Source organism: Platalea leucorodia (assembly GCF_965183815.1).
Source record: "Platalea leucorodia genome assembly, chromosome: 2".
NCBI lineage: Eukaryota > Metazoa > Chordata > Aves > Pelecaniformes > Threskiornithidae > Platalea > Platalea leucorodia.
This window is the reverse complement of record NC_138824.1, coordinates 92929856-92955096: the sequence shown is the minus strand read 5'-3', so window position 1 is coordinate 92955096 and position 25241 is coordinate 92929856. Positions and strand designations below refer to the sequence as shown.

The window sequence follows — 25241 nt, the reverse complement described above, 5'->3', positions numbered from 1 at the left end:
AGACCCTGAGCACTGTAAATAAGACTATTAGAATAAAGCAGAACATTTTAATAACAGTTGAGTATGCAAGACTGCACAGGGTAAATATTACTCACTTTTAGTGTACACGCTGGCTAGATAATTTGTGGCCACTTATATAGCAAGGACCATTTATAAATTGTATGTCAGTTGCTTATCACATTTGTGTATGGATTTGTGTTATTAATGGGCCTTATCTTTTTCATCATAGATGAGCACTTTAGATGTGAAACATACTAAAATTAAAAATATAAATCTTAAAGTTCTCTTAAGTTGAAGATATCAATCATCAGCTTTAACTTTAATTTTAAGATTCTAAAACAAAATAAAGACTTAGTTAATTAAATCAAGTGATTTAAATATTAAAATGAGTAAAATATTTCTAATAAAAACCTAAGCAAAAATATATTTCATTCACAGTACTCAAAACTATCACGTTATGCATCTCTTTAATGTACGTACTAATCCAACTTCAGTTTTCTTGCCTGTGACATCACTCACCATTTTCCTCCTGGTTTATCTGATAATATACATTATTTGGGGAAGGAGCCGCTTCTGGCTGCCAGGGCTACTAGTAGTCATTTTCGCAGAACTCTTGCAGAACTTCACATTATATTTACGTTTTAGATCAGTCTCCAGAATGGTGGGAAACTCAGTCAGTCTAAGTACATGTAAGGCCTTTAGGAAGTTCTGATCCAAGCGTGTGCAGGGAAGCCTCCTTGCTAGCTACAACAGAAACTGCTAATGTCAACTCGAGCATATTTCAGGGCAGTAGACCCCAACTTCTCTGTAATGTTTTTCCAGCAAAAATTAAATTACTTGCTCCAGTTTCTCTGGCTTTTTACCACTGATGAGAATGTCTTCATTCTGTGTATTACATGTGCTTTTCTGTATGCAGAAAAAGGAAATGTGTATGCTGCTGGAGGTAACAGTGAAGGTCAGTTGGGATTAGGTGACACAGAGGAAAGGACCACATTTCATTTAATTAGTTTTTTTACCAACCAGCACAAGATCAAACAGCTAGCAGCTGGATCATACACCTCAGCAGCAGTAACTGGTAAGAGCAACCTCTAATAAAATCTATTTATGTCCGTCCAGCCTGGTATTCCAGGGAAACGTTTCTTCCAGCATTCTGTCTGCATATGTGGGTGTATTTTCTGTGCCTCCCTGTCTTCTTTCTCTACTAACCATAACCCTTTTTTTGATAGCCAATTACCTATTTCAACACAATCTGGTAAGGGGTGACAGTCTCATTAACTTCCTACAATTTTTGTGAAAGTAGACCTTCTCCATGAGCGATGGCCTGCAATGGGAGCTCAACCTATACTAGTTTAGTAGGAATCCTTACAAAGGAGAGACAGTATGAATATCCTCAAAATGGGAAAAATCTTCAGTTCATTTCCAGGGAAGCCAGCTGCAAAACATGAATCTTATGAAAACTAAGTTTCTCTAATTCCACTTCTTACTGCAACTATTTTGGTCTACTGGTACAGGCTACACAGCTGTGTCATTACTAATTCTGAGAGGCCTAACCAATGACCTGTTTCTCTGATGGCAAAATTACACAACTGCGACATGTGAAAGTCCACACAGTTATAATACTTTCAGCCATTGGATGGGCGGTCCTTTATTACCCTATAATGTAATTTCTCAAGTTTTGATATAAAGCAGCTGTTTCTGTACATGTTTAGGAAAAGTTATTGAGGCTGTCATTTCAGAATGTGACAGAGAGCATAAAAGCGTATGAATGAGATGCTAGCCTGCTCGTTTGGTTTGTATTTTTTTTGTGACAATTGCTAACATTCTCCTGAGATCTGTAGGTCAACTTTGAATGATTTTAGTTCCCAACAGCATCTCAGTAGTACTGTAGACGGTACGTTTTTTTATTCACAACTTACTTGCCACCAATAAGAAATATGCAGAGAGAAGACTTCATCTCTTCTAGAAAGATCTAGAGATTTTTCATGTTGTTTCCTACCTTTTTTTTGTTTTTTACTGCTGCCATTAGTCTTTGTATCAACAGAGGCTGGTTTTAATAAAACTGGAACAGCTATTGTGGTAGTTTAAGGAAAACAAAATGAAGCTGGGCAATATAATCACCTGTGAAGAGAACTGAAAGATAAGGCACGAATAAGTGGGATGTGTACCAAAGTCAGAACAAAGAATAAGTTTGGAAGAACGAGAAAGTGGTGACTTGCTACTAGAAATGAGAAGATGCCTTAAATTCACCATAATATTTTCATACTGACCTCTAGCAACTGAATTGTCTTACATGCTCAATCTTCCTCTTTTTGAAGGAATGTTTTTACATAGTACTTTTGCTGTTGCTATTTATGGTCTAACATCAGTTGATGACTAAATATTCTGTGTCACTTTTGAAAAGCTAAGGGATACCTTCTTACTTCAGACTGTTTTGTCACATTGTGCTAAATACCATTTTATGTCCCTGAGATCATGACATTTAGTAGTATCATACACAGACTTTATGAAATGCTCTTAAAAGGGTAGATTAACTTTTTATTAGTTTTGGTTTTAAATCTGTTAACTATCTGTGTCTACATTTTAGAGGATGGGCAGCTTTTTGTGTGGGGTGACAATTCGGAAGGTCAGATTGGCTTGGCTGATGAAGCCTGTGTCAGTGTCCCTTGTCAAGTGGATGTTGGAAAACCTGTTTCCTCTGTATCCTGTGGATATTATCACTCCGCCTTGATAACAGGTAAGAGAATGGGAATAGTGGTTAGTGGAGACAAGTTAGTCGTTCTCAAACTGTTGTCTTTGTAGAGGTAGCTAATGAGGCACTCATTACTTTTGAAACTAGATATGCCATAGTTGTTAAAAACTGCCACGTGGCAGAAAGTCACCTATGTAGTTTTGTGTCACATCGGGAGATTTTGCCAGAGGCAGGTTTTCTAAAATGTAGTCCTAATTGATTTATTTGGGAAACTTGTATGTAATCTACTATATAATTGTATAGTATTGTTGAATTAACAATACCGTGAGAAAAAAACTTCCTGCATTTGCACGTTGTTATGCAAAAGTATATTAGAAAGAATTACTATCTTGCCACACTTTATTTTCATGAAGGTTATGACAAATGTTGTGAATTAATATTACGGTTTCAATAATCCAACTTTTCTTGAGATTATTCATTTTTTTGTGATGATCAAATAATCATCTTCATCTTCTCTAGAAATATAAATATTGAATAGACTTACTATGTTTTGAGGAAAAATTAATCTCATTTGCTAGCAGTGCAAGATTGTTGTCAAAGTTTGATGTCATGTCTTAAATTTTAAGTTTTGAAGTCAGTTAAACAGGCAGCATACGATAGGAGGAGAAGCACACGCTACAGTGAGTCGGTGTCTGATCTCCAAACCAACCCACCTCTCCGTTGCTTTCCATCTCTCTCTTCCCACCTCTCTGTTGGTTTCCAAAGTGATGATGCCACTCATTTTTTAATAATGCCAACATAGGTGAATTTATCAGTCGGTACTGATGGTATTATATATGAGCAGCCATTAATTCCTCTCAGTCATATAGATTTACTTTATTAAGCTTTACAGTTTAGTCCCCTCAGAGTAATTAAAGATTTCAAAGGATCAATAGTTTTGATTGTAAAGCTTTTCATGGGTACTCAGGAACTATTCCACCAGATACTTTTCTCAGGTTACTTGATGTATTTTACTGCCACATACAATATATAGCTCTCTGAGAATATGCTGTTAACAGAATGAGAATGTCTTATGGTGGACAAATACTAATTAGGTGTTATACTGGTAGTGTGCAACTTCTATTACAGATGCTTTATTACAGTAAATGAGCAAAGTGCCTCTGACTGATGAGGAGCTCAGCACCTGTTAGGAAGTCTACAGGTTCTTGAACTCAAAATAAATGGGGGGGGGGAAGATCCTTACTTAAAGGATATAGTAAGAAGGTGTGTATTTCTGCCTTAGAGACAAGAGCTGAAGCTCTGACAGGACTGCAGTGGGATGTGTGAAAAGCTCTCATTAGAAGAAGGGTTGAGGACAAGCATCTAAGAGCAAGGAGAGAACAGTGTGTGCCAGGTCCGCTAAGGCAGTGGAAACTTTTAATGGAGCAGGGTGAGAAAAAAGGATTAGGGTAGCAGCTGGGTAAGAGAAATGGAGCCTCTTAAAATATTAATAAGAAGATGAACTGGTTATCAGCTGTGAAAATGGGGAGTTGTTGAACCCATTACTGTTTAAACAGACCTGGATGTGAGATGGAAAATCTTAGTTTTCAGCCTTAGTATCTGCAAATCCTGCACAAATTGGGCTTCAATCTATCTCGCTGAAACTACTGACACACGGATGGCCTCTTCTGTGGTGAAAGGAGGAATATTTTTTTATTCTTTTCCTTTGGGCCCTTGCTGACAATTTTATTTGACCGATACTTTAACTACCATAGAAATTTAGTGTTGGACATCCAGGTACTTTTACTGAATCGATCTTCTGTTGCACTAGTGTCAGTGTATGTCCAGACAGTGTTTAAAGACAAAGCTTATGCATTTAATCTAAGTGTACTATGGTCACACATTATTTTAGCTATGAAGTTAGCCATTAAATTATGAATTTGGAAGTTCTTCAAGCTGAGTCTGTTTGAGTACAAATGTAGTTACTGTATTTCTCTTACAGCCTAGTTAGGAAGGAATTCAAGGCACTATGCTGTTAAAAGATTTTGCTTAAAAAAGGTGATTCTTTAAGTATTATTAGGATTCTTTTTTCACTTATGGAAAACACTTGCCTGTAGGACTTGCTAGACTGGCTCAGAACAGTGGTTCACATCTTCAGTATTCTGCCTCTGAGGGGTGGTAGAACATAGCAAACTAGATAATTATGGAGTATTTGGAATATTCATATTACAGGGATAGGGTTTTTTCCCCCAAATTGCCAGTTAGTTATTGAATTATGCCTTGAAGTATGTTTAAAGGTTTGCCTAGCACAGGGAGTTTTCCATGTACTTTTATTGTATGGTTTTGTCTTGTGTACTAGAATTTGGAGTGATTAGTGTTATTTTTAATACATACTTTTGGAGGAAATATCTGGAAGAGAAAGTGGTTCTGTATTTCCAGAAATGAAATTTTAACTATTCAGGTGAGTGTATAATCTGTATTAATTCCCTCAACATCAATGAAGTATACCAGAGGAACTTTTTTAGATTGTGGTTGCTGTTACTATGGAAGAAATGGGAGAAACACTATTAACAGAAAGCTTTCAACACCTGTAACTTATCAGTTACTAGGATACTATAGAATTACTACATTTTGACTTTTTTAACATGACTTGTACGTAAAAAAGCATCAAATAATATAGTGTCTTTAATAATAAAACATAATTGCAGGATGTAGGATTGGATACATGTTGCTGGGCTGAACTGATGAGCATGGCACCATATGGTTCCCTTTCTTAATATATTTACGTTTGACAAAAGCTGTATACTGGCTAAGCAAACCGTTAGGATCACAGGCATATCTGGGTTAAAACTAAAAGGTGGTTAATGAAGATACTAGAATACATAGCGTGGTCACAGAGTGCCCTCTCCAGGGCAGGATGTTCATTAATAAGAGACTATTGAGAAAAAAAGTGGTGAAGTATGGATTCCACCTTTTTTTTTTTTAAACTAAAGTTGTTATTTCTTTGAAACAGCTGGTTTTAGAAAAGATATTTTAGTAGGCATTTGTCTTGAAGGTGTTTAACTCCTATAAAGCCAAGTGCAATGTCAATGAAAAGTAGAGTGGTATCCTGACGCAAATCTTTAGTAGATAAAAGCATGAAATTGCATGGCATTCAATCATCTGAATTTATACTTCAGTTCTACAACCCTCCCTCCACCCCCAGAAGTTTCTCAAATCCGGTAGCTCCAAAAGGGTGATTTGTCACCTTCTTACTTTTGCTTTTTAGAATGCCTTCTTTGCAGATGATAATTCAACTACTAAACATCAGTCACCTGTATTCTGCCATGTACACGTGGGCCCCACTGACACCAAAAGCAGTTGTAGAATAGAAGAACATAGTATCTCCTGAATTATTTTTAATAAAAAACACTTCTGAAATTTAGACTAGGCACAAGCATAGGCAATGGATAGCTCATTTCCATATGCAAAATAGGTAGCTGGTCTGGTTGTTCCATGTTTGAAAGGTGATTGTTTGATCCCTTTTCCTCTCACTTTGCATTCTTCAAAGAGTTCCACTGAAAATAATTTTTTAGTTTACAGTTTCCAGCCCTCTTTAGGACTTTTTCCCAGTATCTGTTTCCTTTCCTTTCTTTTTGCAGACTTAGGACGTTAGGTCCCCATATTAGAGGTATGTCTCAAACAAAGCAACAGAGAAAGAAAGAGCTGAAAGAGTGTAGCAACGATTTTGAGTCCATACACAGATCTTTACTTGACTAGTCTTTGACCACACTCACTCAAGAGGGGACAATTTTTCAGAAAGCATTACGCTTGACAAGCATATATAGCTCACATGTCCACTGGAGGAGATGGAGAGCAGGAAAAGCCAGTGTATCTAACCAGTACTCTTGTGTCTAAAGCAGAATTACATTCGTGGAGCCAGAAAGGAATTGAATATATTAGACCTCTTCTGGTGTTTCCCTTGCCTGAACTGTTACTATAAGAAAGGTCAAGATAGATTCTCACTGAGAAGATGTCTTTTCATAGAGAGCTTTGTGGGTTCCTTGAATTCCCTTTTAATGTACTTTGTCATTATTTTTAAGGACCAGTTTTAAAGATCATCCATTTGATAAACACTTCCTTGCTCAGAATTTCAACATTTGAGGTGGTTTCAACCATTTTGGTCTTGAATAAATACTACTTTTTTTTTTTTCTTCATTTATTTAAGGGATCATAGAGTGATCCGATTCTTTTGTCTACTGCCCCCATTTGCCACCAGCCAGGTCTCATATCTTCTCTCACCTGCAGTATGTGCATTTGCCTTTGAGGTGCAAAGATAGTTTTCCACTCACTTGCCCATTTCCTCGACATGCTCCTGTGACCTAAAGTTTAGTGATACAGAAAATGTGCCACAGTAGGGAAAGTTCAACACATGAGAATGTGACTCTTATGAGATGAGAAAATGAAATAACCAGGTTCCATTGTGAACAGAATGTCCTTAAAATGCAGATGTACTGCGCACATACTGTACTCACAATTTATCTGGGTTTGACTGGATTCTTTTTGTGCTTGATAGCTATTCTTCATAGTTTTTAGACTACTATTTGCCTTAAAGGGATGTGTAATGTATTCAAAAATTGCTTTAATAAATGGGTTTATCTTTGTTAGCTGGATTATTAAGTTGAAAAAATGTAATAAACTTGATTAGTTTGGGAAGTCAGTGGAAGCTTGGCCATTTGAATCTCTAATCCTATTAATTAGATTGTGATTGGATTAATATTTGCAGTGCAGTAGTGTTTAAAAAGAAGGGCTGGTCTCTTCAAAGAGAGCTGCGTGAGTAGTTAACTCCCAAGTGCTTTTGGGGGTTTATCAGCTTGTTTCTTCCAAAAAATACAGGGTTCTTTTTGTTGTTGGGTTTTTTGTTTCTTTTCACTTAGAATCCCTAATAAAATCTCTTTTTGTCAATGGAATGTTTTGGTTACAGAAAGCCTCACATTGGAGTTGATTTTTTTGATGTTCATTGGGCTACTGTTTTAGAATAGAAAATTGATGCTGCTGCAAATAACTGCAAAGTATCAGCCTGTTCAGAGTATTTCTGCACATAGGTGTAAGAATAAAGATCAGAATTAAAACAGAAAATCAAACTGAAGAGAAGCCTAAACATAATCCATAATTTAGAAATGAAATTAAATATACTTTTCTGCAGCTGAGATCAATTGCTGTTTCTTAAAAAACACAGACAGATTGAAATGACCTCTTAGAAGTGTAGAAAAATGCAGCAAAGGTATTTCTGCATAGATACATGCAGGTAAATGAAGTGTTATAATATTATTGGTGTAGTTTGTGTGTGCAGGAAAGAAAATGTCAGAATGATAGAAAAAATAAGGACAGTTGGGAGGATGGGGTTACACCTCTGATGACGATAGCTGGGAAATACAGTTGCTATCCTGTTTCATTGTCTTGCTGAAGAGAATGTAGATTGTGGGTGGCTACTCTTAATAGCCTGAGCCCTGTGAAACCCTGCAGGAAGATTGACATTGAGGAAGATTGTATTATTGTCATTCCCTGATTGCTCCTCTGTGCAGTTAGACCATTCAGTAAAGAGGGTAAGTCCAGTTGCTAGCCTTAGTGCTCCTAACATGGTACTTGAAGAATCTGTGCCATTGTGAGAGGCGGAAATGATCTTAGAATATATTGAAATCATATAAAATAGTCTGGGGTTTCTTTGACTAAGGCAGAGGCTAAATTTCTTAGGTCTTGTAAGCTTTACAAATAAATATTGTGCCATCAAAGTTAGGTTCTAAGTCTTTGGTGGAAGTGCTGGGTTGCAACTTTATGTTGAGGCTTAGGACCCATTTTCCATTTAAAGCAGGAATTCAGCTTTTATGAAAAAAAGTCCTTTTTACAGTTTTTGCTCTTTGACTATGTCATACATTTTTTCAGAATTTTAAAGCTAATTGATAAATTTATTTAAATTAATTTGAAGCTGAGGTATCTTAAAAAATGCATAACCTCTTTTTTTTTTTTTGTCCTGAATGAACTTTACCGTAAAATAAGAGACAAACTTCAGATTCTCCCTATAGTTAAAATTCATTGAAAACCCATCCTCAGGCTTCCTTTGAAGAAAATAGATCATAATTTAGACCTTTTCTTTTTGCTTATTGTGGACTGTCGATACCAAAGGTAACATACATCACAGATCAGCATGACTGCTCCAGCATTACTTCCTCTGAGAGGATGGGAGGAGAAGCACTGCTTTATTAAAAGACATAGTAGTTTAAGGGTTTTCAGAATGAATCAAAGCCCTTCTGATGGAGGGTCCTGGCACTGCTGTAGTCACTCTTTAGTACAAAGTAATCAAGTGCCAAGTGCCACAAAGGAAAAAAAAAATATATATCGCTGGCAAAAAAATATATATATCGCTGGCAAAAGAGTTTTCCAGGAAAAACATTTTGAATCTAGTTTATCTATTGGATTTACTAGATGACTTAAATGAAAATGTATTACTAACTAGTTGTCCCATAGTTACACAAAATGAAGATGTGGTTTTGCAACCTGAAATTCTTGCTCAGTTTTTATTCATGCAAAAGGAAATTTTAAATGAGTGTATTGCCAGAGTAAAGCTCAGGAAAATGCAATAAAAATGACACATTTCTTACTGACACCAGTTTTGACTTTCTCATAATCACAATTAAAAATTCAAAAAGATAAAATTCCTTTCCTGTCTTGGCTTGGTATGCCCAAGTTTTAGTAAACTTCAGTTCATTTTGAATCACATCCTTCAATTTTTATTAACTTGGTTTTGATAATTTGACTAACCTCATTTGCTTTTCAGAATGCATGTGTAGCTTCATTTTTTCTACTTTACATTTTTATTCATAGATTTACTTTTAGCTCTTCCATATTTCCTATTTCTGCGTAGGCTTATTTTTTTGGTCACTGCCATTGTCCTTAAATTCCCAAATTTTAAGTTGTGGCTGACAAAGTGCAAGGAAAAAGCAACAAATGTAGCAGCTATGCAAATGGGGGAATATTCACAAAGGCTAACAGAAAACTAGTAATAAGCTTGTTTTCTTATGCTCTGCCTATGTTCAATGGAGAGGGGGATGGACTTCTCCAATGCTCAACTCTGAACACCTAAACAAGGCTTCAGCTTTGAAACTTTCTTTGAGCTCATCTGTTTTCATTGTCTGTGGGGAAGGACCAGCATTTCTGAGATTAACCCAACTGCTGTGTCGGCAAGGATTTCACAGCTTTTGAATAAGAATCTCTCAGATACTTGTGCATCATGCAATAGTAATGCCTCTAAATGCTGTAAAAGTAAATTTGTGAACACGAAATGTATCCCTCTGAAAGTAAAAGTACATTTTGTACTGAAGTACAAATCTGAATGTTTCCAAAAATATTGCAGATGGGTGCTTCCGATTACTGAGCTTTAATAATGGAGTATATGTCTGGGGTTTGTTATTATGTTGATTATGTAACTGTAGCTATCTCTTCGGATTTCATTTAGCAGGCAGCTCCTACACTAATTTAAACATTTCTTTATCTTGGACTAGCTCCACGTGAGAGTTTTGTTTATCCTTGTGCTTCGTTATATCCAACTGGGATTAAAACCCAAACTTTTTCTTCCATAGTAGCGTATGATGATTTTTTTGGCAAGTAATTCCAAATTCAGATCGTGGGCCACAGTTTGCCATGAGGACACTACTCCACAGATAGTCTTTTTCAGGAGTGGAGAACGCTCAGCTATTAACTTGAAGCTTTCCTGGCAGTAAGGAAATGTTTTCTACCTAAACCTCACTCTGACTTGTTAGAATAGTTGGGGGCCACTTAGAACAGAAAACCAGAAATGTAAATGTAGATAAATTGTAAAAAAAAAGATGTAGATAAATGTAAAGTGTAGATAAATGTAAAAGATGTAGATAAATGTGGATAAATTGTAAATATAGCAATGGAAAGTACATTTTACATGTTCTGTTTTAACTGTTGTAGAAGGATATATAGAATGCTGTCTTGGATGGTAATTCAGAGTTACATAGTGGTGAAAAAGCAAAAGGAGTGATTGGAAAAGATAAAACAAAGGAAACTTGTAAATGAAATGAATTACCCAAATTTGGGATTGAACAGTTTTTGAACTGGATTCTTAAAAAGTCTGGGTGAATGTCAGGGTCTTCTTGTATGATTATGTAGCAGATCAGAAGGAAGTTACAGGAAGAGATCTGTAAAGACCTCTCAGTATTTTTTTGAACTTAATTCTGGTGGAGTTATTGCTATGGAACCACTGCTGTATTTCTGTTGTTGAATATATAGCTCTTTTCTTGCTGTCCAGACCACACACAGTTTCATGTCATTTACTCTGCTTTTTTCTTTTCTTCTCTGTATCTTACAGGAAGAAAGTGTGGATTTTCTATCAAAATTCCATGCAAAAGGATTTTCTGTTTTAATTGAGATTCTTACAAACACCTTCAGTTGGCATAAATACTGATTACAGAGGGAATTATAACCTCTCAGAAGCAGGATGTATATGGTTTTGTTTTTCCTTTGGCTAGATTCCTTGTGGGCTAAATATTGCAGTTCTCATCTTGGAAGGGGCTAAAATTTAGCCCCTTCTTGTCCCATCAAAGCAGACTGCTTTGCACAGCTATTTGGACATTATACAAATATGTGCAATTATCCTGTAATGTTCATACACTTTTCTATCTTACTGGTTTTTGTCTGCAGCAGTCTTGACAACCCATCCTTGTTTCTGAGTGCATGCTGGAAATCCTGCTCTGTTCTGTATTTTCACAGGCGATGGTGAGCTCTATACTTTTGGAGAACCTGAGAATGGGAAACTGGGATTACTGCCTGAACAGCTGAAGAACAACAGAGTCCCACAGCCTGTACTGGGAATTATGGAAAAGGTTAATAAGGTTGCTTGTGGTGGAGAGCACACAGTGGTGCTGACAGGTATGTGATTTAACTGGCTTCTTTTTACAGACCTATAATGTAATCAGTAAAATCAATTTACTTCAAAGAATTTACATCCCACTGAAATGTAAGATGCTGTAGTGATCCTAACTGGAAGACCATTGTACATCAAGGAGGTAGAAATCCTCGTAACAGTTAACCTAAGTGCAGGCCTGTGCTGTGCTGTGCCGTGCTGTGCATATCGTTTGACGTTCAGGCCTGTGCTACGCATATCCTTTTGCTGCAGGATAAACTTTGCCAGCTAATCGTAACAGGAGCTTACAGGCAGCTCCTGCTTGGTACCAGTGGTTACACCACCTGCGTGTCCTTGCCTTTATCTAAACCTTCAGCAGCAATTTCCCATGTGAACGTCCTTTTTATTTGACAGTATCAATGCTGAATAGTTGTTTTGCTTGTAAGAAAATCCTTTAAGAGCTCAAATTACCAAAATGGGGAAACCTTCCATGGATGGGATCTGCATAGCATGCTGTGCCTGGCTGGAGGCCTGTTCAATTCCACACAGCTTGGGATTCCCAGCATCTGAAGAGATATGAGATTATGGATACTATCTTCTTTTCCTTTATAGCCTTAGCTCCAATAAATAGCATTTTAAGAGGTACTTAACAGAGTCTGAGTGCCTTTCTTACTGGAATTGTGACAAGCCAGCAGCTCCTAGTGCAACACGGATGATTGATGTTTCTTTCCTCTAAGGAGCTTGAAAGTGGTATTGGTGTGAGGGGGGAAATTTTAAAGGAAAGCTTCCATTCTGTAGTAAATTTAAATGACCCGGGATATTTAGGAAGGGATTTAGGAAGTCACTTAATGGAGATGCACAATCTACTGGATGCCTAAATGGATTAAATACCTCTTGTTTTGATACAGAATTTGCCTGTGACTTTGAGCAGAATCTTTAGCATATATATAAAACCAGTGCAGATACAGACATTCAACATATCGTACAAGTTATGAAAATCAGCAAATACAACTGTTACATATTAGTTCACAGGGCTGTATGTATAGTACTTGGAAGCTGAAATATGGTGTATATTACTGTACTATTAAATAGTTGTGTGCTAATGGTAAATTAGCTTTTCAAAGAGATATATGCAAATCATTGCTTGCTCTTTAATTCCACAAGTTCTATCCTGACCTATAGTAGTATAGAAGCAGGAAAGGGGAGTTGGACTTTACCCACGGATGATTTAAAAAAATATCAGCTTTGGCTTGTAATGAGTTCTACAGCTGTATAATATGCCTGTAATTAATCTCCTACCAAAATGCAAAAACTATAAAAACAAGTAGGATGTATAGTTATCAATCCTTAAATTTGTATTATGAAAATGCTAAAGCCGTCTCTTGTCAATCTGGTGGAATGCCTTCAAGGTTATGTAACCAAAATTTCTAAAATATAAATTGAAAATCTAGCTGAAATTGTAAGTAATATGATGTGGTATTGTACCGCAAGCCACCGGAGAGAGTAAAGGTGGAACTAATGTGCTGGGAAAGGTTATGTGTAATGATGAGTCAAGCTGCAAGATTCTGGTGAGGTTAAAACTCCTTTGGGAAAACTATGAAGAGGAAATAACAGTAGCCAATCCAGGAAATAATGCAAACATTTGTCTACATTTCAATGCCTTTGTCTCTCTTCTTCCACCAACATACAGTCTTGCCCTGGCAGTATTCTATGTCATAAAATAAATTTCTTTACATGAAATCAGATTATCATTATTAGGAAAAAAATTACCATACATTTGGGGCCAGCAAATATATAAATCGTAGTATTATTTTATGGGTTATAAAGTGAAGTTCTGCAGAAAGAATTTGATTATCATTGTTGATTATTTTTTTAACCATAAATCTGAAGCCAACCAATAGATATTTTGTTTTAATGGTATTTCATGTGATAAAATTTCATTATAACAAATGACTGTTACAGAGATTTAGTAGGAGGATGTAGATCTGGATGACATCAGCGTTATAGTGAAATCTATACAAGAGCTAGAACAAAGAGGCAAAATATAAATGCCAAAAAACAAATACAGTGAAGAAAACATCATAGTAAGTCAGTGTCTTAGTATGTAAGATTTACTTACTTATGGAAATAGATTTTGTAGCAGGCAAGTCAGAAATTCAGTGCTGGCTTAGCTGGCAGTCGATTATCCAAATGTTGAGTGCCAGAAGATCCAATTGAGTCAAGAGAAGGGGCAAACAATAGCCTCCAACAAAATACATTTGCCTAAAGATTAATAGTTGTTGTGATAAGAGTGAAAGGTCAGACAGATATTTTTCAATGTGATTCAGCTATTAATAAATAGGCTACAGCTATGAATATCTGCCTAAGACACTTCGAACAAAAGAGTAGAGGATAATGGAAATACTGTCTCAAGTGAAAGATACTTTGTCCAGAATGTTGACATACAGACATTTTTCTGACTCAAAACAAAATTTGGGGAAAAAACTGGGAAAGGAGATAGATTTGGACACTGTAATCATTTAAAAAGTGAGCGTAGCATGCATGCATTATAGGCTTTGCACCAGAAACTTACCTTGAAATCAGTACTGAAGTTTATATTGCATCTTGAGATGAAGTGGTCTGAGTACAAATTGAGAATTCTGATGAGAGATATATCTTTAAAGAGGAGCAGAAACATTTATACCTTTTTTAAGCTCATTTTCCTAAATTAAGAAAGTAATACAATTTTGAAGAAATTCTGAATTTCATGTATCATCTTCCGTGAAAATGGGTACTGCTTGGCTTTAGTAACACAATATATACGGTTTTCATCTTTTCAAGGTCTTTCCAGTTTTTCAGGGTGTGTCATTTCAGTCTTAAAAAATAAAAAGTGAGTGTCTGACTATTGTATATTCTCCCGTTTCATCTATCTCATTTAATATAGGAATAGGATAGGAGAAAATGTCGTATGGAGAAACTGTTGCACATCTTGGCTCATTTCTTGTCATCAGTTCTACTTAGGGTTTATCAAATTAGAAGCAAGCATAATCCAGTTATCTTACTGCGTACGAGGCGAGTTTCTTCCTGACTCTCATACATAATTAGTCTGTTCCAAAGCACTTCATTTGATTTCTTTTTTATGACTGTCTTATCTATTCTATTGGCAATTTTGTATGGTAAGAACCACTGTTATCTGGGTTATTAAATCAAACTACTGTTTGGAATCTCTCCAGCAAGTATCAGAGTAAATGGTAGAAAGTATATATTGAAATAATTGATTTTTTTTCTCTGAAACTCCAAAATGGGAAACTCAGTGTTTTTTCCAGAGAACAAAAAATTAAACTGTTGAGAGCAATGATTTGGAAGAAAAATTTTAAAGATAGAAAGTGTTAGAAATGTTGAATATGGTATTGGAAACTAGCTTCTTTACAAGTCTCATTGTTACTTCTGCCTTTAATATTTGCAGTTGTTCTAGAGAATAAACAGAATTGCATTTAAAAATTCTGTCATGCAAAAGCTTTCTCTCACTGTAGCAGCACAAACCTATTCACTTCATGACAGTCTGTCAGCCAGTTCAAAAAGATCATATCCTCATCCCAGATGATTTCTCTCTGAGACTAAAAAAAAATGCATCCACTACCCACTATGTTTGCAAATGCTTCCTACTGAAAATTAAAGCTGTTGGTATCGTCACTTTAAAAATAAATATGAGAGCAGCAATCCCAATTTGCGTACTTTTTCAATAAAGCTTTTAAAAAAGTAGAATAACAATAACTTGTGAATTTGGAAATTGGAGAAGAAACAGATGATTGGGAGTGGCCTTAATATCTTCTATTTTTTCAGATGATGACAGATCCTCTGGGAATAATCCTCTCTATAAAAGGAGATATTACCTCCTTTTATTCTCTGAAGGGAGGGAAAGCAAAGATATCTCTTCAAAGGAAAAAGTGAAGTATTCCTTCAAGAATAGATCGTTTGATATAACAATACAGCACATTAGTGCGTTAGTATGTAAAATGTTGGATTTTTCTTCTTCTGTCTCAAGGTCTTTTAAAAAGAAAAGAAAGTCAAGATACCCTTTTGACAGAGAATGAAAAGGATGAAAGAGCTCTGCCTTTTCATGGCAGAACTGACTGTTCAAACCATACAGGATTATCTAGATTTTTCAAATCATTTTTAAGTCTGTACACTATTTATACTGAAATCTCCAAATCCAGTTACTAGCTCTTGTAAAACTCAGTATTGTGTCGACAGCTGATTTTTACAGTAACATTTTTCAGCATAAGCTATTTAAAAATAAAGCTATTGTAAGAGTGAATAGCCCCCATTGGCATAGTAGTAGTAGTAGTAATAATAATGATGATGATGATGATGATGATGATGATGATGATGATGATGATGTTCAAGGGAAATGAATCTATGTGGAGAGATATAAGCATACCTGGCTGTTCCTGTTTTTCTTCTGTGGATTTTTAACTTTGTCTATAGCCTTAAATACATAGCAAGCAATGCATGAATCTTAAAAACACTCTTGGAGATCACTCAGTTCTTTCAGCAAATAGCATGTGTTAAAAAAAAAAAAAAAATCTGAAAGCTATATAGATTTTTGCCTAGGACTCTTTTATTTATAGTGACAATGGTCGTGGAGATTAAAGAACTGTTATGTACTCCAGAAGGTGCCTGCAAAGGTGGAAGATACACAGTTACACGGAAATATCCCTGTTCTTCCAAAAAAGAAAATGTAGGAAGTAAAGGAGAAGCAGTCCCAGCACTCAGGTGCTGCAGGCCACTTGGAACAGTGAAGCCATTGGCTTCTGTGCAAGCTCTGAAACCATTTCTCTTCATCCTTCATGGGACCTTCTCATGGGCTGCTGCTATGGAGGCAGCAGTTCCTTCCTCGAGGCCGAGATAGGACTTGTGTTCTTTCTTCTGGGTGCTGTTAATATGGCTGAGATGAGACTTTAGTTCACTTAGAGAAAGCTCCTGTCTTTCAGGAGTAGTTTCTTGATTCTTATCCAGAAAGTCTAAATGTCACAGAAAAATTCTTACTTCTTGATTTACTTTTTAAAGATCCCGAGAAGGTGTTGCTTTCTTGCACTGAAATTTCCAGCAGAGGGAGCTTTACTATTACATTTAGTAGAAAAACAGCTTTACTAAATAATTTTCATCTACAATTGGAAAAAGGGTGAGACCATTGGGGTTTTTTTATGGTATGAATTCATGACATCTTAATATGGAACAATTTAAAAGCGACAGAAAGGGCAAACCTTTTCCTAGAAAGAACGTTTCCATATGTAGTGTTACAGTATTTCAGCACGGTTCCTTTGAAATCGGAAAGTTCAATATAAATTATTAAGTGTACTATGGTAGTAATACGGAATCTGGTCTGTTCTCTGCTTTCTCTTTCCCTGACAGTAGTGATGGATTAGTTTGGGGGAATGGTAACATATTTTGTTTTTAATATTTCTCCAGTTTGTGGCTGCTCTGAGAATTTGCTCGCACAGTATAAACTACTTTGGTGGCACTGAAACTTACTTTGCTATTCCAGTGACCTTGTTTCCTTAACACAAAGAAGTGCTCAGAAAGCAAAGATTCTCTGTTGATTTCCACACCTTCAGCTGTGGATACCCATTCCTCTCTTGCTTTTGAGGGTGGTGAGATTTTTGACTTGATGGCATCTGTGCAGCAGGAGCAGGCATGCTCTGCAGCGTGTTCATGACAATGATGTAACGATATATTGCTCCCAAGTCTCAGTTCTTTTTGCTTGACATAGAATATTTTTTTGTCCTTCTCAATCTTGCACAGTTTTTCATGACAATTTTTCAAGTTTTAATTAGTACTTCTCTGGCTTTTCCTTTGTTGCCTGCATGCAGAAGAAAAAGGGGCAGGGAATAAAATTCCAGGAAAACCTCTCCTTTTCCCAAAAAAAACCTTAGGCTTTGAATTTCCCTTTTCAAGCATGACCTCATCGAGATTTCCAAGCTTCACGGTCTTCCCCTGTTGTGGTGGAGTGCCAGGGATGGACACACCAAGAATCTTTATTGCTTTGGAGAAGCTCTCATTCTTTTTCCTGGCACAGACAATCCATTGAACGGGCAAAATATAAATGTAGAAAGAGGATTATTCTGTCACAAGATAACACAATTACAGTGTTCTCTGTATTTAATGCAGGGCTGATTTGGTGCCGAACAGAATACTGAAACCTATTCTGTTATTGTTCCAGTCTCTTCTTACACACAAATTAGTATTACTTTAAAGAGGTCTGGTCTATTAAATTTAGGGTCATACAGTATACATTCTGGTAACCAGAAATTAAGATGAGAATATTGTACTTGAAAATGCACATATATGTAGACATTGTGGCCTTGAATTCATTGCAGTATGTAAACTCCCATCAATTTTTTGTTAGCTGATATTTTGTGTACATGTGATCAGTGGATTATTTTGCAGTTATGTTAGAAAATATATTGCATATTGAACCATTCAAAGTTATTTTATGTATATATTTTAGTGCTTCATTGCCTGTTTTTTATTTTGTTCTATTTTGTTCTTAATTGATAAATTTAATTGATTAGTTGGTACATTTTTTGGTTGATAAAACATTGCTTTTTGATACTGACATCATTTGACTTTCACTTGGCTAATAGAAAGCAGGTTATAATGTATATATCAGCATATTTGTTAACTTTGCCTGTACGTTTTCAGAGACAGATGTATATACTTTTGGACTTGGACAATATGGGCAGCTGGGACATGGTACTTTTATTTTTGAAACTTCAGTACCGAAGTCTGTGAAACACTTGAGGAGGCACAAAATATGTAACATTACATGTGGGGAAAATCATACTGCTGTAATTGCAGGTATGTAAGTGAAAAATTCTGAGATGCACTTCCAGTGACTTTCTAGTATACTGTAAAAGCTTTCTTTATAAAATGAGCAGTAGAAGACAACATATGCAGACTCACTAGTTCTAAAGGTTAAGTGAGCTAGTGAGAAAGCTAGATTTGATATTAGGAATTTCTGATTCGCAGCCATGCCATGCATAGTTCTGTACATGATATCTCCTGGGGAATTGTAACCTCATAATCATGCCTTGTGAACAAGGATTCTTGTTTAGAAGCCTTTGTTTTGCTATACAATTTCAATCTTAGTGCTTTGTTGTTTCTTTTTTCCAAAATTGTCTAGACTAACTCTAATCTCTGACAGTACTTTGTCTGAAAATATATATATTTTTGGATCATATTCATCTGTTGAAAATCTGAAAAAAAAATTTTCAGGTTTTGCTTTTGGAAGAGAAATATTCCTTACTTGCATGGCCTGTTACTTTGTTTGTAATGGTTTTGTCCTGGTTTTGTACTGAATCTTTGTTATTAACATCCTCTTTTTTTCTATATACAGAGAATGGCCTCATGTTTACTTTTGGAGATGGGCGACACGGCAAGTTAGGACTTGGAGAAGAGAATTTTACAAATCAGTTTGATCCCACTCTGTGTTACAATTTCTTGAGGTTCACAGTCCTTTTGGTAAAACTTTTGTTCATGCTTCTGAGACATCAAAACATTTATATTTTTATGCAACACGTTATTAATGAGAGTTGAAGTGTCATTATAGAATTATTTTTTCTATAACATTTAATTAGTAGACAACATGAATTGAAAGAAAAAGGAAATTATATTTACTTATCACACTGTTCATTTAGTTTAGAATGTACTTGGCTTGGACTACACATATAGACTGCTTTTTAGCGTTTTATTCAGTAGTGTTGTGCTATAGTGTTTTGATCTGTAGAGCTGGTAGTAGCCTATAAAATTAAATATTTGTTGCTCTTAAATTGTTGGCAGTAGGGGGGGAAACTAATATCTGTTCTGAAAACATCTTTTTAATTTTCACGATTATGTGTACAATAGGATATTTATTAAATCTTAAGAAAATTTGAGGAGTTGCTTTTTTGAATCCAAATGGGATGAGAAAGGAGAAATACTGTTTTCTTTTAAGGGCATTGTTTTAATCTATTTCCTGAGGTGTTTAAGAAATAAATATCACAGAATTGCCAGCATCAAAAATGCAAACACGACTTAGGATTGAGCAAAATTTGGGACAAAAGTCTGTGGCTCACTTCTGTTTGTTTACTGGACTTAGAGTTTAAGGAAGTTTTATGAGAAGTGGTAAGGGATTTAAACTTTTTAGAAAGTGAAACCTCTGATCTTTATGTAATTTTACTTTGTCTATTGGAAGGTGTAGGACTTTGCATTACATTTTGTGGATTTTATGATAAAATATCTAGGTTTGTATCACTGAAGTTATCAGTATTGCCCACATTTGACTTGCATCAAAATAACTAGCTCAAATCCCTTCAAAATCTTTGCTTTCTTCTGTATCAATAATTTGATAGACCTATCTTTTGTTCTGTTAAATACAAATATGTTGTATTTAAGTAAGAAGAAATGAATGTATATCACTAGTCATTAATAATTGTAATTATGTACTTTTATCTTGCTAACATCATTAGGAGCTAAATTTGAAGCAATTTAACATCTCTTACTTCTGTTATGTTTTTCTTATAATCTAAGTCCCTAGAGATGATTGTAGGAAAATTAGATCCTTGTATTGATACTTGCAAATGAAATAAGCAGACTTTTTTGGTGCTGTAGGTTGCTTGTGGTGGTTGTCACATGCTAGTTTTTGCGGCTCCAAGACCTAAAGGATCTGAAGAAATACTCTTAGATGATTTATATGAGAGCCGTTTGACTGCTACTATCTCTAAAATGAGTGGAGACTCACTACTATCAAACACCTTACAACTGACATCAGCACGAATGCGACGTCGAGAGAGGGTAAATTCAGAGCTGTTTAGAGCTGCCATACTTGTTTTAGGGAGCAAAATAACTTTTTAAACTAAAATCTCAGCATATACCCAGCAGATAAATATATCTCCTTAAAATACATTTTTAATTTTAGTGTATAAAAAGAAGAATGAATATCTACCCTGGTCCCAAAATTGATACAGGTGAAAGACAGATATTGGTCAGATTTTACTTGTTTATTTCTATGAAAAAGACTCAAGTTTGTTTTGTATTTTTTTTATTCTAAAATGTAGAGCCTGTTCCTTTGTATTTTTAAAAATATCTTAGGAATATTTAAAAAAAGAACAAGTACTTGACTCTTTTTGGTGTTACCTCTGAGTGCTTGAATAGATTAAACAAGTTCATAGTTTATAAACTATCAAAGGGGAAAGTTTCACAATCAGCTTAAAATGATCCTAAGATCCTGTAGCTACTTAAAATAGTAGTTTCTTCTCCTTTATCTCCACTACACATTCCATGTGATTTCTTTAGCAGCACAATGAGTTGGATCATTTCACTTACCTATCTGAAAACTAACTCTGCCACAAAACCGCATTTATTTTGTAAAAATATATTGATGCTGTGGATTAAGTAACTCAATGTTATTTGAGAAACTAGCATTTTCATTTTAAATAAAAATCAAAATTCTTTTTACCCTTTATCTATATTTTAAGACTGCTTGAGATTATTGTGTAGAAATGACCTAAAATATCCCACTGTATCTCTCCACCTTTTATAAATAATTAAAATATTCAAGAAATTTTATTTATTTTTTGCATACAAAGCTACAACACTCTATCGTCAGCTAAAGGAAAATACCACTGTTAAGTATGAGAGGTTGCTTACATTTTATTTTTCTACTCTTATTCTCAAAAAATTTTTTTTTTGATCTTCTAAAGGAAAAGTCACCAGAGCAGTTTATTCGAATGGCACGAACTCTGCCTCCACTGGGAGAAAGCTTCTTAAAATCTTCATTGCCTGTGACTAGCAACACTAGCCCACTCTTATTTTCTGCAACAAGTCTTCCTAAAGCTGAACCTGTGAAGGACAGAGACCATGAAAAAGGTGAAGTGTCCCCACATTTTGTTGCTGTTTTGTGAGAATTATGTAGTTTGGCTCTCATCATTCATAAAAAAATGCTCAATTTGAACATGAAAGAAGATTTAAGTTCAGTCTTACCTCAAGAGGGTCTGGCAGAATACAGACATGAAAGTTGAGAAAAGCATACAAGAAGTTGCCTCGCACTTAGTTCACGTTTGGAAAATGCGCTTAAAGAATTAGAGGAGGGTTGAGTGAAAGAAAAACAACTTCTGAATTGTACCTGAGATTCCTCAAACCTGTAGAAATATGACTTCACAAAAATGCTGTAAGATTTGTAACCATGTTCTCCATTTTCACCAAAAAAAAAAAAAAAAACATTACAGAAAAAAATTTATTAGGAACAGTCGTAAAGACACAGGAAGGCCTACAAGAGACTTTAGATAAGAGGTCTACTAATTCTTATAGGAGCTTTCTTCTTCACTTGGAAATGCAAAAGTACTCTTCACTCTCTCGTATCTAAGATAATAAAGATTTGAAATATTCTAGCTACTGCAAAAGCCTGGATATCAATGATACTGATACAGTGCTGGACTTTTGCACAGATTCTCTAGAGCAGTTCTGGACTTCATCTGGGTTCCTGGGCATGTGTGATTTCCTGGGAAGAGCAGTGCTGAAGAGTGCAGAATGCAGTGCTTCTGTGCAAAAGTTAGCTCAGATTTATAGGACAGTCAAATTCAATTTGAAAGTAATTAATTCAGTTAAAATTAAGATGATTATTTGTAAAGCTGCCAGCATGTCTATTAGCATTTCTGGTTCCAGGAAAGCAATGCAGTGAAATTTGAATTCCCTTTAGAGTCTTCTGAGGCCTAAAACCTCAGGTTTTGTGCCATATGAAACTGGTCATATATCTGATGAACTTGAGGTGCACCTGAAAATGATGTAGGTACATTTTTATGATGCTGCATTGGAGTTAAACTCACTGTCTCTCCATCCATTACACAGATAATGTGCAATGTAGATAATATGACTGCAGCTAATTTAGTCTAATTGGTACACTATTATTAAAGAGATTATCCAAAAGAAGCTTTGTCCCATGGAATATTTATGCTTTGAAAGCCTGCAAAAATGGTCAGAGATCTACAGTGCATTGAGGCCAGATTGCTGAGCTAATGTTAATACTGATGAAAAGGAGGTGGAAGTGTTTCTGCTGTGTTTTAGGCTGGGGGAATGAGGAATCTCAGGACTTCAGTCCTATGTCAGTAAAACAGAGATAATCTCTGTTTTACAAGAGTGGGGTGTTCTGTTTGCTATATATTGCTTATTCCTATGGTATTTGCTTACTTCCCCCTATTTTACCTTAAAGAAAAGAATCATCAAAAAGATAAACCTGGTGAAGGCTCTGGAGAAGAAGATTCAGATAATGAAAACAATGACAGAAACCTTGGAGATACAACTGACATCCTAAATAAGGTAATATATTCCACTAATGAATCTGTGATTCAATCATTTTTATGCAGGGGAAGAACAAAGCAGCTAAATCATGTTTCAAGATCTAGTACAGAACCCCTGGCTAGCCCAGAACGTCATATGTGGCATCAAGAAGTACTCACATACTGTTAAATGAGCATGCATTTCACATCATCATTATCCAATGCTAAAATTTGTTTTCATTTTCCAAGTAATGTTGTAATATGAGATTGAAGCAGTCCAAGTAATGCAGCCCCTCCCCACACTTCAGCTCTGGATATCAGAAAGAAAAGGAGAAGGATGCTGGATACCACATGGTGATCTCTATCTCTGACCTTCCTCATCTTGATGATTTCCAAGAGAGAGAACTGCAGGAAATGAAGCAGAGAGCTGTCTTTTCCTGTTCCAAGAAGAGCTTTTTTAGTACAGGTGGATCGTATTAAAGGGAAGACCAAAATGCAGACATTTTGATTATTTGGTGATCTCCAAGCATGTTCCTACATATTTCCCTTATTTAAAAAATATGTTCACCTTATCACTTCTACACCTTTTCAAAACATTTTGTTCTCTTGGCAGATAGGGCATGTCCTGGCCTTAATGCAGTGCACTGGAAAGAGTGTTGGTTTTTCTCTTTTTTTTTTTTAACTTCAATGGAATGGAAAAAAAATGAGCAATTCACTGTGGACTCAGCTCAGGATATGTTGTCAGTTATGCTGGAGAGATTGCACATTTTACAGGAATTATTACTTGTTTGTACTTAACAGTACTTAGTAATTTAACAATATGTGCATACCATTTATTTAACAGTTATAAAACTTGATATTTATGTACAAGAAAAAAAATGTTTTCCTATATGATGCGTAACATGGCCTTCATTATTTATAACATATTGCACACTTTTTGTGCTAGACTTCCTTCTCCTTTTTGTTTTTGCACCCATTGTGAATCAATTTTAAAACATTTATCAGAACGAAACAGTAAATTAGAAAAATTCTGTCAGGCAAACTTGCTCTTCTTGAATCTGAATGAAAATAATCTGTTACAGCATAGTTGTTTCAATTTTTCTGAACTGTGGCTACATACATCTTATTGGCCAGTGTGACAAGAGGAGGAAAAACCTTTAATATCATGTTGACAATAAAAATTCTTGAGAGTCAGAAACCAGAACTGTCCATGCTCACTGTGTTGAAAAAGAATATGGTGCTTAAACCACAAGTAGTTAACAAACAGCAGCAGAAAACATTATCTTGTCATTTGGAGTATATGGGAAGGGATGACCAAAATCTCACTATATTTGCCCACCTAGTAGTATCCTTCTACATTGTCTTGCCTTTTGATTTTTTTTTTTGCTTTATATAGAAGAGATAAAGATAGTAGATTCCAATGAAAATTTCTGCTGTATAATGTTCCTTTGAACATGTTCTTTCAAGGCTGTGGTGTCAAACTGGATGTTAAGTTGAAGGTTGTGATGATAAGGGAATAAGGTGTTATATTTGTAGCCACAACTTCACGGTGAGTGGAAGGTGGATCTAAAATGTTCTGGTGCGCTGCAAGAGAGGGCATGTAGCTTTCAGTCTCTACAGACAGTTCAGATGTTGACATCTAAGCTGGTTACCACTCTCTCTCTTTATAAGAAATAAATGAGGGAGTGGAAGTGAAATAGGTGAGTTGAGTGATCATACATGTTTATCTCAACCTGACTCTGCAATAGTATTAAAATGTTCATATAATAGCTCTGTTTAGTAGAACTGGGCTCTGATGTTGCTTTCCCTATTAGTTATATTTATTTTTTTAATAGAGATCTTATTCTTTGCAGACACATGCAATGAAACTGAATCCCAGTGACCAGTCCTTAAAATTATCACCGCTTCAAAAGCAAAAGGTACTGTAACTAATTATATATATACACGTTTACGTATACTGATGTTTAGAAGATCTGTAATTTTTGTATTATGCATGTACTTATTGTTTTGCTTTGAGTTTTAAAAAAGCTAGGCAAATTTTATAGGCCTCCTCTTGCTAATTTTCTGAATATCCACGAGGTAAAATTCTAAGAAGCTGACAAAAGTCAGAGAGAATTTGTGCATGCACATAGAACTCCTCATATGCAGCATAGTTTGAGATGAGAGTATATAATACTTTACCAGTTTAAGGAACAAAAGACTATCATACACACATTGTAACTTATGCTGATAACATACATTTCTACTGGTTTGTTGATATTAAAATATTTTAACTGACTTTTGGGACACAATGTAGGTAAAAATTTTATTTACAGAAATTCACCATGGAGTATATTTAAAGGAGCAATAATACTGGTTTTAATTATGAAACTAA

The 25241-nt window shown here is 35.4% G+C and overlaps 1 protein-coding gene across 1 annotated transcript in view; it reads left to right on the top strand.

Moving 5' to 3' along the window:
• Positions 1-25241, top strand: part of RPGR (retinitis pigmentosa GTPase regulator) — a 41865-nt gene that overhangs the window by 13498 nt on the left and 3126 nt on the right. Inside the window, exons 5-13 of the mRNA XM_082334238.1 lie at positions 917-1075; positions 2585-2734; positions 11441-11599; positions 18258-18413; positions 18952-19076; positions 20205-20387; positions 21296-21461; positions 22801-22907; positions 24721-24786. Coding sequence (XP_082190364.1) covers positions 917-1075; positions 2585-2734; positions 11441-11599; positions 18258-18413; positions 18952-19076; positions 20205-20387; positions 21296-21461; positions 22801-22907; positions 24721-24786 — 1271 coding nt within the window. The remainder of the gene's footprint in view (positions 1-916; positions 1076-2584; positions 2735-11440; positions 11600-18257; positions 18414-18951; positions 19077-20204; positions 20388-21295; positions 21462-22800; positions 22908-24720; positions 24787-25241) is intronic.